The sequence below is a fragment of the Macaca nemestrina genome, chromosome 11 (genome assembly GCF_043159975.1).
Source record: "Macaca nemestrina isolate mMacNem1 chromosome 11, mMacNem.hap1, whole genome shotgun sequence".
Taxonomy (NCBI): domain Eukaryota; kingdom Metazoa; phylum Chordata; class Mammalia; order Primates; family Cercopithecidae; genus Macaca; species Macaca nemestrina.
Window position 1 is genome coordinate 19,552,551 of NC_092135.1, and position 12,044 is coordinate 19,564,594.

The following is a 12,044-nucleotide window of genomic DNA, read 5'->3' on the forward strand; positions in this document are numbered from 1 at the left end:
GTATTTAGGAAAAAGAAAAGGTTGTTTATTGCAGAAGTCTGAGCAAAAAGTGAGAAGGTCTGGACTAACAAATATGAAAAGGAAAGGCTGAGTTGATGGATTTTTGAGAAACTAATATCCCTGGGACTGCTGACTGTGAGGGCTAAAGAATGGGCCCAGGCTGGCACTGGGGTTTCTTCTCTTGGTGACCAGGGACGTGAAGATACATAACATTCTTAGAGATGTTTGGGACTAACTGATAGCAAAAGCAGACCTCAGAAATTTATGCAATTGAAAGAAAGCTCTTGAAGTAGTTGGTAAGCTCCTTGAGGGCAGAAACTCATCTTTATATTGTAATTTGTCAATACTTATCATATAACCTGGTTTGTAGAAATGCTTCAAAACGTTTGTCATTGAATGAATTATTCAAGCTAAGCTAATAGTATTTCTTAGAAGTAGTTATCATCATACTCTGCTCAGGGAACACATCAAGCTGATTTGTAATCATTTGTAAATAGGTGCTTCCAAAGTGCTTAAAATAGTGTTTCTCTTAATAAGAGATGTTTTGTTCTAAATTATCTTAAAATCATTGCTAATGTCTGGCAAATCTCCTGTAGTTTTGTAGCATGTAAAAAAAAAAAAAACCTGTGTGGTCCCATATACATATATGGCACAAGATACTCAAGAAACGGAGGTGATACTGCATATGTATTCTGGATCCCTCTTGTGTATTTTGCTGTACCTTAGAACATTATTTTCCTCTGAAGCATGGTTTCCCACTGCTGTTCACAGGATGCAGAAAATTATTTGGACTATGAGGCTGTATGTTAGAGTGACTTAAGGAGTTAATGCCCTGAAAGCAGCCAGTCTGACTCTGAATCCTAGTGTTGCCATTTCCTAGCATGTAGACTTGGGTAGTTAAACCAAATCTCTCTCTGTTTTCTTATCTGTACAAACATGTTACACGGTTATGAGGTTAAAATGGAAGAGTAACTATAATGCACTTAGCACAGAATTTGGCATGTAGTCAGAACTCAATATCAGTCATCTTTTTTAAAAATCACATTTGTTTATCCTCTGGGATGAAGGTATTACTGAAAGTACAGGATTTCCTGCATCCCGTTTGAGATTTGTTTGATTTACCTTAAAATGTAAATACCTTCTCTTTGAAATCCTCCCAACACAATAAAAGTCTCTGTTCCCTTCCTAAGGCAGAACAAAAAAGAAAGGTTGGCCTGAAATTTGAACTCAATGAAATGGACATTTCAGATAACATCCTCCTGGACTTGTGGCTTTTGATTTATTATAAGCACCATTAAGAACACTTGTGATAAGACCAGGGCGCTCTCGGCAGATGTTACCAGGCAGGCTCCAGCTGGTGTTCAGATCCTTGGAAGCAAGCCACACTGGACCCGTAGTTACTTCAGAATCACCTGCTGGGGCGAGTCACAGCTGAGCAGACCCTTATGTGGTCAAGGTTTCGTGTCCTGTGGCAAGTTTAGAGTCACCTGGGAGGAGAAGGCATGTAGAGGTCAGACCAGTGCTCAGGCCTTGGCTCATTAAATGTGGTGATACTGTTTGTAAATCTCAAGTCTCACCTGAGGTCCTTTAAACCACGCTTGCAGGTTGTTGATCCCTAAGTTAACATTTCACAAGGTGAGACAGGAGTTAAAGTGTTTGGATGAAAACATAGAGGAGAGTTTAGATGTGAAATTCATAGTGTCAGAGTTGATTGAATACCAAATTATAGTCATAGCAGCAAAAGCCCACCATTCCTCACAAGTTTTTCTGATATTTACTTCTCCCTCCCACCAGTCAAGCTAGAAGCTAGGAGAATCTTTCACACAAAAATGTTACATAAATGTATTTTTTCATTTGGGTGGCTAAAGCATTTTATTTTTTACTATGCATTAGTATTTTATAATATGAAATAAAACCCATTGTTTTACTTGCTGGATTATTTAAGTGCCTACCTAGGGACTAAATGACTACATTTCAGAAACAAATATTTCAAGCATCATGCTTTAATCACCATGTAAATTTTCTGAAAATAAAAAAAAATTAAAAACACCTGATCCTGAAGTAGAGTGCCAGGTTTGAGTTCAAAACTTTTAGAATTAACAAAAAATTTTACAAAGAAATATTTTAAGCTGCACCATAACACTGAGAATGCACACAGGCTGTGTTCCTGTCCCTGCTAATCCTTGAAAATTCCCTGTGCCCTCAGCTCCTCAAAAGGGGGAGGAAAAACAACCATTGCCTCTTGTTGGCAGTAGAATTTATTCAGTAATTTACTTTCCAGCCAACTGCAGCCATTGCCATTGCCTCTGGGCACTTGTTCAAAAACACAGAAATGAAATAACAGATTGGCCAGACTGAACACAACTCCCCAGTCACAACCCTATTATCTCCTCATTCTGTCACCCCCATTAGGCAAAAGCCTGGGAAACGGAGGTTGACAACACAGTATTTACATGGCTCTTGCATTTCCACAGCTCAGGGCTTCCTGCCAGTGTCCCTTCTTCATCGTGTTCCCCTGCATGCATGGTGGGTGACATTGGCGTCTGGGCATCCTAGGCCTGTGCTGCAGGCTCGCCTTTGCCCATCTGTCTGTCTGAAAGGATTTCTGTGCTAGTACAAGCCTGGGAAACCGCTCCTCAGTCCTAGGACAACCAGAATGAGATGAAGGGACCAGCTTTCTCTATTTGCTGACCACCTACCTGTGAATGGATGTGGTTAAGGTTGCAGTGTGTGGACTTTTCAGAATCTTGTGTATATCTCAATTTACCAGGAGGAATTTGGTTTCATGTTATTTATAGCTGTTCTATTCAGGTCAGAGCCAAGCAGAGCAGTTGCTTCATTTAATATCAGCCACACATGGTCTCAGCAGGCTCATCTGAAAAACTGAGATTTCTCTTGACGGAATGAAGGTAAAGGAGAAGAGGGTCTCTGTTTAATCCAGAGAGAATTATTTTCTGACTGTCACTTGCTGGTGAAATGCCTTTTACAATTACAGGCACGAGATGCAGATGTTTGGAGAGGGTGTGGGGTTGCTGTACCCCTTGGTCAAGTGTTAGAGAAGTTACAGAACCCAAATGAGAGAAATCCAAAATTTTCTTTTCCAGAATAGCGTACTCTGTAGACAGTATTCCTTTGCAGTGGTTGGTGTTTTTTTGGAGTGGTTTGTGCCCCAGCAAGCTTTACCTTTTATTCTGTCTTCATTCCATGCACCTGTTCAATATAACCCCATAATGACATCTTTTATGAGTGAGTAATTCTTAGAGGAGATGAAAGGTTCTGGGGATTATTCATCACTCTATCCCTAAACCTCTTGTTATGTAGCTGGGTGAAAAACACAGCTGGAGTCAGATTCAGTTACATGGGGGCTCTGCGCCTATTCAGAACTCCCGATCAGCCCTGCCCCCTACAGGTTTTTGGCCAGTGGGTGGTGAAACCTGGGTGAGAGCATTTCTGCTGGGAAACGGACAGTAGCCTTATTCTGAGGCAACAAGGAAAAGAATACACAGCTTAATGATTTTCAGACAGATGTATTTTCCCTAAAAAGAGCAGGTTTTGGTTCAGGTTAATCCATCCTAGAGAGAAGTGTTCTCATGACGGTTTTACTGGGAACGTGTGGGAGAGAGCAATCCCTCACCTCCCTCAGGTGTAAGAAAGAACAAGGTAAGATGAAAACATTTTGTTACGGGTAAGATGGCCTGTGTTAAATATGTGATTGTTGTTTCTTCTTGCTGATTGGACACTAACTGTCCTCTCCATTTCTTTGCACACCAGCTCATACCCCAGACAACAGCTTTCTGGGGTTTGTGGTCGAGCAGCACCTGAACTCCAGTGACATCCACCACATTAATGAAATCAAAAGGCAGAACCAGTCCCTTGTGTATGGCAAAGTGGATAGCTTCTGGAAGGTGAGTCAGTCTGTGCGTGTGTCTCTCTCTGAAAAGAAGCTTGTTGGGTAATTTAACTTTGATCCAGGGAGTAGTCAAGCCAAGTGCCCAGGGCTTAATGGGATCTACTTAGACATAAACAAGAATGTGCAAGGATTCAGTTGCTCAGCATTTGGGTTTCTCACCAAAGCTGTACCTGCTCTTCTGGTAGTGGCTATACAACAGCCCCCTTCACTCTGCATGTCAGAAGGGACACATTCTAGCTGCTTTCACACCTTGTACTTGCTTCTGAGAGCCAGGGCCCTCCAGGGGTTGAATATCTTTTTGGAGCAAGGTACCGCACAGGGAGAAACTTGACCGAGGGGAGTCTCCCTCTGCTTCTGGGAGGTAGTCTGTGGAGATAGTCAACTCCCTTTCCTGGGAAACGCAGTGGCCTTCACATCCTCTTGGCTATAGTCACTACTCACCTGACGTGGAAAGTAAATTCTTGCTGGGACTGACTGTAGGCAGTTTGTTCAGGGAGGTCTTGGCTGAAACAGCACTCTTGGCTACAGACCAAACCAAGTTTTCCAAAAGCCTTGGGCCCCTTGGCCCTCCTAAGTTGATTTCCAGAGTACATCTGGGGAAAGTGTAACAGGAGAGGAACCAGATTGGATGTGACCTGTTGACAGGTAATGCAGATATTTTTATGTGGGAAGTCTGCCTCAATAGGTAAATATCATAATTTTTCTTTGAGGAAATGTTTTTTAGAAGATAGAAGTCTTCAGGAGCTCACAACGTGCCTCTTCCTAAATAAAAAAATTAATTGCTTTCTTGAATGATCACAGACTGTGGTCTCATGTTACTTCCTAACCAAGGAAGTTAGGAATCCTACAACTGAAGGAGTACAGGTGATGTACAGGATAAAGAATTCCTTGGTACTGCTTTTCTGACCCTGTGTTCAGAAAAGGAAAAGCAGTGCCCTACCCACCAGCTCTAAGGTGCTAACTACACCAAAGGGATGATGAGATCAGCCCACCTCCAGGGAGGCAGATTTAATTCCAGACAACTCTGTCTTAAACAGCTAAACCTTTGTCTTTGTTTAGTACAGTAGTTCTCAGCTGCAGACTATTTTATTTACCGATTCCCCTATGCCCAGGGAACATTTGACAGTGTCTGGAGACAATTTTGGTTGTGATGTCTGGTCAGTGGTGCTACAAGCATGTAGTGGGTAGAGGCCAGGGATGCTGTACATGTCCTACAATGAATGGGATGGCCCCTGGCACAAAATACCAGTAATGCCAAGTGTGAAAAAACCCCGGCTAGTAAGAATGTTTCCTCTGTATGTTATGCCATACTTTGTTGTCTCAAGTAAAATGAAAGTTAATCTAGATTGTAAATGGCTATCGAAGATGGTCCCATAAATTTGTGTTGCTGTCCTTGTGTAAAAATGTGTCCTGTGTTGATAGTGCATTTTCCAGCTGACTTTCAGCCAGACTTGGGTTAAAACAGGCATCTTAGGTGTTCTCATGCTCAGCTTGTTCATGAAATTAATGGTTTGTGGCGTTAGTTTTAGGCGGACTGTGGCTTTTAAAGAAAAACCTCTGCACCTGCTTGAAGATAGCTTGCATGTCTGTGTGGGCTTGATACAGAAATTATATCACTTTGTTTGGGGGCCAAGTGCAACTACCTCCTAGCACCCTTTGGCAACTTTTTCCCTTTCCCTGGAAAAACAAAACAATAAATTGCTTCTGAAAGATTTTGGTCACCTGTTTTGGATAAATTAATACTGCCACTAAAAGGGTGACTTTTCTGTGCCAGTAAGAATACCAAGGCCAGGCGCGGTGGCTCATGCCTGTAATCCCAGCACGTTGGGAGGCCGAGGCGGGTGGATCACCTGAGGTCAGGAGTTTGCGACCAGCCTAACATGGTGAAAACTCATCTCTACTAAATACAAAACAATTAACTAGGCATGGTGGCGGGCACCTGTAATCCGAGCTACTTGGGAAGATGAGACAGGAGAATCCATTGTATCTGGGAGGTGGATGTTGCAGTGAGCTGAGATCACACCATTGCACTCCAGCCTGGGCAACAAGAGCGAAACTCCGTCTCAAAAAAAAAAAAAAAAAGGAATCCCAAAAGCATTAACCATGTTGCTCAAGTGATCTGGAGTGAGATTTAGAAATCTGTCCATGTTTTGAGGTGTTAAAACTCCATGTGTGCCCAAGCTTCTGTGTACCTGTGCCATGCGTCACCTAAAGACTACAAAAGGTTGGGTTGCAGTGTGTCCACATTCATCTTTGCCTGAGTAATAACACCCAAAAATCCTGGGTGTTACTTCAGTTTTATTACATCCGGCATTCTGTGCTGGAAAAAGCCCAAGAAGGTGAAAAATCCTATAAAGTTTTCACAGGAATTGAGGACGTCTTCTCCAACTCTAGAAGACAGCACAGTATGTGAGAGTTTAGTTTCTTTTTCCAAAGCGTGTGCATCCCAGAGTGTTTAGTGAATGCACACAGAAAACCAATGTGCCTTTTAAGTGAGATGTTATTCCAACCACATTTCTAAAGTTACCTTCAACATAAGCTTTAGCTAGCAGGATGTTTTATCAGTGATCTTCCCCATCTTGTGTCCCATTCCCCTCTCCTCTACCCAATCCTGATTCACGTCAGAGAGCTTCAGGAAGGGAACTGGCACCTTTGTGTCCTGGGGGGTTTAGGATTGCAACTGGGAGATGTGGGAGGGCACAGTTTGGACCAGATGACTTTGGAAGGTCTTCTTTCACCTCAGATTCTAGGACTTTAAATTCTGAAGATTCCTGCTGTGCCATAAATTCTCCTTCACTCTTCCCACCACCCTCCTTCTTGAGGGAATCTCCCTACCCATCTTGCCACTTAAGTGGGAAATGCAAACATGTAACTCCCTCCAGTGTTGGCTGATTGGATTCTGGAGTTGTCCTCTGATCCAGTGCAGTCCAGCTTTTTGGTGGCTGGAACTATAATTCTGGCTCAGAAAGCTGAGCTGCATCAATGAGATTCTTCAGTTGGTGTTAGAAAACAGAGTCACTGAGAGTGAGCCATGTTAACAGAAATCAAAAAAATGTGTCCATAGCAGGAGGGTGAGGCAGAAGCCTTCCAGGAGTCCACTTGATGAAGCAGGACCCATGTTGACAGGGAGAGGGTGCTGTTGAGAGGATAATGCATTCCTCCACAAGGAGAGGCACCGCCCTGACTGATTAGGGTGCAGTGGAGGGCCTGATAGAGTGGAAGATACAGATACAACTCCTGCAGCCTGGAGAGAAAGAGAAAGTAGCTGCTGGAGTTTCTGGTAGCTTTCTTGTCCCAGATCATGTATCCTTTCTCACACTCTGGTCTTGCAGTATCTGAGTGCTCTGTTCCTATAGTCATATCAGTATATTTACTAAAATACTAGATACTAAATGCCTATCAAGAAAAACAAGTCTATTAAATATACAAGCTAAGGAGGAGTGAACTTGTCCTTTAATCTCCTGTCCCCAGATTCATGACCAAGGTACTCAGTGGTCTTGTCCTGATGTTACAGTCCATGATGGGGAGGTTGAGGTGGGGAGGGGAATCTTGCCATCAGATTCCAGAATCCCAAGGGTATCAACTTAGGAACCACCTCTGCCCAGGCCCCTTCATATCAAATGAGACTGCTAACAGCCTGATCCCAAATACAAGTCTCTCTTCTTGTAGGACCTCAGGAACCTACAGTTCTGGGTCCCTGACCTCTACCTCTGAGACCATCTAATGATCCACTCCTGCTAACACTAGAGATGTGCCCAGAAGAACAGCAATCTATCCAGTATGGTCAAATTCAAAATCCTTCTACATTCTTTTAAATAAAGTCATCAGAAATGGAAAATTGGTCAACTTTGTAAAAAGAGATTTTTGAAATATGGGAATTGAAGTGTTAACTATATTACTTTAATTTCTGTGTTTCTTTAAAAATAGTATCCTGAACATAACTGAATTTTCAAGTGCTGGTGCAGGGTTGGTATCTTATGTTTTCATGATCCTACTATGATCTTATTACAAGTTAATACATGATCGCTGCTAAGGTAAATGTCCTGGAGGCCTTTCTTTGACGACGTCAGGAGAACAAGAGTTGCCTCTGAATCACACATTGGGGTTCAGACTCGCAACTTAACCACTTGTAAGGTGGTTGACTGTCCTGAGCCTCAGGTTCCTAGCCTGTAAAGTTGGGACAGTAATAGCTGCTGGCTTCTCGGCCTTACTAGTGCACATATCACCTGAGGATCTTGTTAAAATGCAGATTCTGGTTCATACCTGGAATGAGACCAAGACTCTTTCTTACAAGCATCCAGGTGATACCGATGGGCTGTTAGAAGAGCATGCTTTGAGCAGCAAGGTCTTAGGATAGTTGGAATTTGTACAGTGTGTGGCACAAAGTAGCTGACCGATTCACAAATAAATAACTCCTATTTGCTACTTACCTTTGTCTTCCTGCTGCTCTTGTCAGACTGCTACCTGTCACTTTTTGCTACTGTGGGTGCCTAGTTCAGTCACCCTCATTCTCACTTTCATATTTGTAGACCTTGCTACTTCTAATCTCTGCCACCTAGCCCCAAGAGCCAGGTAAAGCTGTGGTGAGCAGTGGACTGTAAGAGGAGGTGAGAGGCACGCTGTCTTCCTTGTGTCCTGCTGTCCTGGTTTGTACATTCAGGTGCCACTGGGCAGTGTAATCATAGACTTGGAGATGGATGACTGGGTTCAAATCCTGACTGGGCCACCAGCTGCCTAAGGTTGAGTACATTACTTAGCTGGTGCACAGTAAGTCTAAATACATGTTTGCTGCTCTTATTAATGTCATTATTGGGGCCAGATAGGAAATGCTGCAATGAGAATTGGTGGGGAGGTGAGCCAGGGAGTTCTATCCTATGAGGAAATGGAAAGTATAAGCCTGCCCAATGATACTCGAATTGTAATTCTTAATCTATGTAAGTGGTTGGCAAACTCTAGCCTGTGGACCAAATCTAGCCCAACATATGTTTTTGTCAATTACATTTTACTGGAAGATGGCCATGGCCATTCCTTGTCCGTGGCTGCTTTTGCACTAAAATTGTAGAGTTAGGTAATTGTGGCAGACTGTATGACCCACAAAGCCTTAAAATATTTACTCTCTGGCCTTTCCTGGGAAAAGTTTTCTGACCCCTGAATTATGCCACGTCCCAAGTAAACCAAGTCTCTCTCAGAACATTGGCCAACAGTCCCCGGCATGGATCTCATTAGAGGTCTTTTTCAGGGTTCTTGATTATATTCTTCTGTATGATTGAGGCTGGTGGATAGCCAATACGTGGAAAAGTGAAGTGTAAGTTAACTGAAATCGTGATCACTCTAGAGATGGAGCTCCAGGCATTGAGCCTGGTACCTCTTTGTAGGCATTTAGCAAAAGGTAGTGCTTATTTAGTAACTAATGCGCTGATAATAAAAGAGCCTTGAATCTGTGTGGTGTTTCTGCTTCTTGGAGCCCTTCACAGCCATCATTTAAGGTGGTACAGGCTGATGCCTTTTAAGGAAACAAGGGCAGCTGTTATCTTCCTTAATCGTCCTGGTGTGTAGATGAGGAGCTGGCTCAAGGAGGGAGAGTGACATGGCCAAGTCCGAAGCAGGGTCAGGGCTCTGAGCTCTCCTCTTGGAGACTTGCCTCCCTGCTGCCAATAGTTCCATGGAGCTGCTCCACTGCCACTACCCTGGAGGGTGTGGGTCTGTGGTTACAGCAGGATTCTAAAGCTGGGAGGGAAGGTCTCTCTGGGTGAGCTAAGTGTACAGCAGCAGCCCTGAGCAAATACTGGCATCACAGGTAAAATGTTGCTCCTGGCTGCTCACCGCAGGATCGCCAAGTCAGCGACAGCCTTGCAGCCAGTTCTGTAGAGTAAATAAGCCTGATATGAGCATTTCAAATAGTTTCCAGCTCCAGGCCCCAGGGCCTGGTGTGGTCCAGCCCTAGCCTACCTTGGCAACAACCAAAGTCAACCAGTCTTAACTGAATTTGAAAAGTTTCTTCTTATCTAGACCTCAAAGACGTTGTGGTTTTAAAGCATCCCCTGAAATGACATATGATCCCTTTCCTATATGCCTGAGAAGTCAGGCAGCAGAACTTTCAGAAATGTGACCCCACTTCCCCCACTCCTGTTCTACTTTATTCTCCATACAGCAGCAGCCAGAGTGATCTTTTCTAAAATGCAAATTGAATCGTGCTACTCTTTTGCTCAGACTCTGCAATGACTTCATTTCACACTTAGAACACCTTACCTTTACAGTGAAATCCAGTCTGGGTAGTGTGTTTTAGAGAGGTTCTCTGAAGCCAGCCACTCCTGCTCTGTACCTACTCCTCTCTGGCTCCTGGACTGTAGCCACAGGGGTCCTGTGTGTCACCCATTCCACCAGGGGCTACCACCCTCTTTAATGGCTGCTGCCTGTCCTGGCTCACCCCAACTGGAGCCACCAAGACCACCCTGTTCCACACTTGTGCCTCAACCAGATGTCACCCCTCCCCCTCCCTAGTATAGCACCCTGTTTATTCCTTTTATATCATTTGAATCATCTTGTAATCATATAATTATCTTTTGTTGTCAATCTGTCTTCCTTACTAGACTATAAGCTCTGAGAGAGTAGGAATTGCGCCTGTTTTGCTTACCCAGCTGCCTGGCACGTGGTAGGCACTCGGAAACCACTTGAAGACTGAATGAATCTCCCCTAGGTTTAGCTTAAATTACTGTTTATCCATGGAACCTGGGATACAACTTAGAATGCTTTCTGCCTAGGACACTCTCCTGTGTTCTCTGCTGACCCCAGGGAGACAAGAAGGGAGTCTGGTGGAAAAGGAACAGAGCTACACATGCACATTCCACAGACCCCATAGAGGCTTCAAGAGTTTTTCTAAACTTCTTGTGAGATTAGCAGGGAGATGGCATGGGAACAAGATGCTGCACAGGGCAATGGGAACTTGGCTATGGTCCAGCTCTGCTGTCATATGATTGGGACAGGCCACTCCAACCTCAGTTTCCTTGCTCGCATAAATGAAGGTATTGGTTTAAAAAAAGAATGAATTATTATACACAACAACATGGATGACTTCAAAATAAGAGGAGCATTTATACTGTTTGATTCTGTGTATATTATACATAGAAAACTCTAGAAATGCAAACCAATCCATAGTGACCAAAAACAGGTCATTGGTTGCTTAGGGAGGGGAGAGGAGGAGAGATGGATATGTTTGCTGTCTTGGGTGTGGTGATAGCTTTATGGTTTTCACAATGTAAGTGTGTGTGTCTGTGTATGAATGAGGCAGACTTTTATGTGTTCCCATAAAGTCTACAAATTTGCCAAAGTCTAGAAATTTCTTGTCCTTTACAGAAAAAATTTGACAACTCCTGGATGAGATCAGTAATTATTCACCTGTGTGTTTTTGGAGCCCTGGGGTCTGCTATTATAGGAGGGTCAAGGAGCAGCCACACAGGGTGGGCCCTGCCTCAACAGAGCAGTTCTCATATATCTGTGGCATAGATTTGGCTTTTGGCCTTCCAGTAAGATTTAACTGGGGAAAAGGGTGGTTAAAGTCTCTAGACTAGGTGACTGCTGCATCTGAGATAGAATCCCATTCTGAAAACTATGTAATTATCTAGCTTACTAATTTGGTTGACTTGGGCTTAGTTTAAATTAATGCAAAATTGGAAATGGGAGTCATTTGGAGAAATGCCATTTTATTTCATAGTAGGAATTAACTGCTCTTAGCTCATTGTTTTAATGAACCACCCAAGACCTTTGTGATTAAAGAATGTACTGAAACCCTTAAAAAGAACACATTTTTGTAAGTAGATTAAACCTTGTCATTCTGTTTTGTTCTTCAGGCTGCTTAGCCAGGCTTCTCTGCCCAGATAATACAGAGATAAATAAACCAGATAAATTTAAACCCACCCTAAGTCAAATTGGCATATATTTTGAAATAACAAAGTTGGAATCAGTTTTGTTGGATTTACTGGAAAGTCTGATGTGATCGTAGCTATTTGTTCTGGTTCCAACCAGAAGAATGTTAAAAATTAGAAAATCATGTGTCTCCTGCTTATTTCCCCTGGGGGAAAAGTCAGAAAAGATCTTTTCATGATCCCTTGGAAATGGCGCTTGCCAGAGGCAGGGA

The 12,044-nt window shown here is 43.2% G+C and overlaps 1 protein-coding gene across 2 annotated transcripts in view; it reads left to right on the plus strand.

Annotated features, from left to right (window-relative positions):
• The window catches only part of LOC105492547 (alpha-1,6-mannosylglycoprotein 6-beta-N-acetylglucosaminyltransferase), a 327,940-nt gene that overhangs the window by 234,280 nt on the left and 81,616 nt on the right, over positions 1 to 12,044 (plus strand). For both annotated transcript variants that reach the window (XM_011759746.3, XM_011759745.3), the window contains exon 11: positions 3,772 to 3,905. In XM_011759746.3, the coding sequence (XP_011758048.1) occupies positions 3,772 to 3,905 (134 nt within the window). The remainder of the gene's footprint in view (positions 1 to 3,771; positions 3,906 to 12,044) is intronic.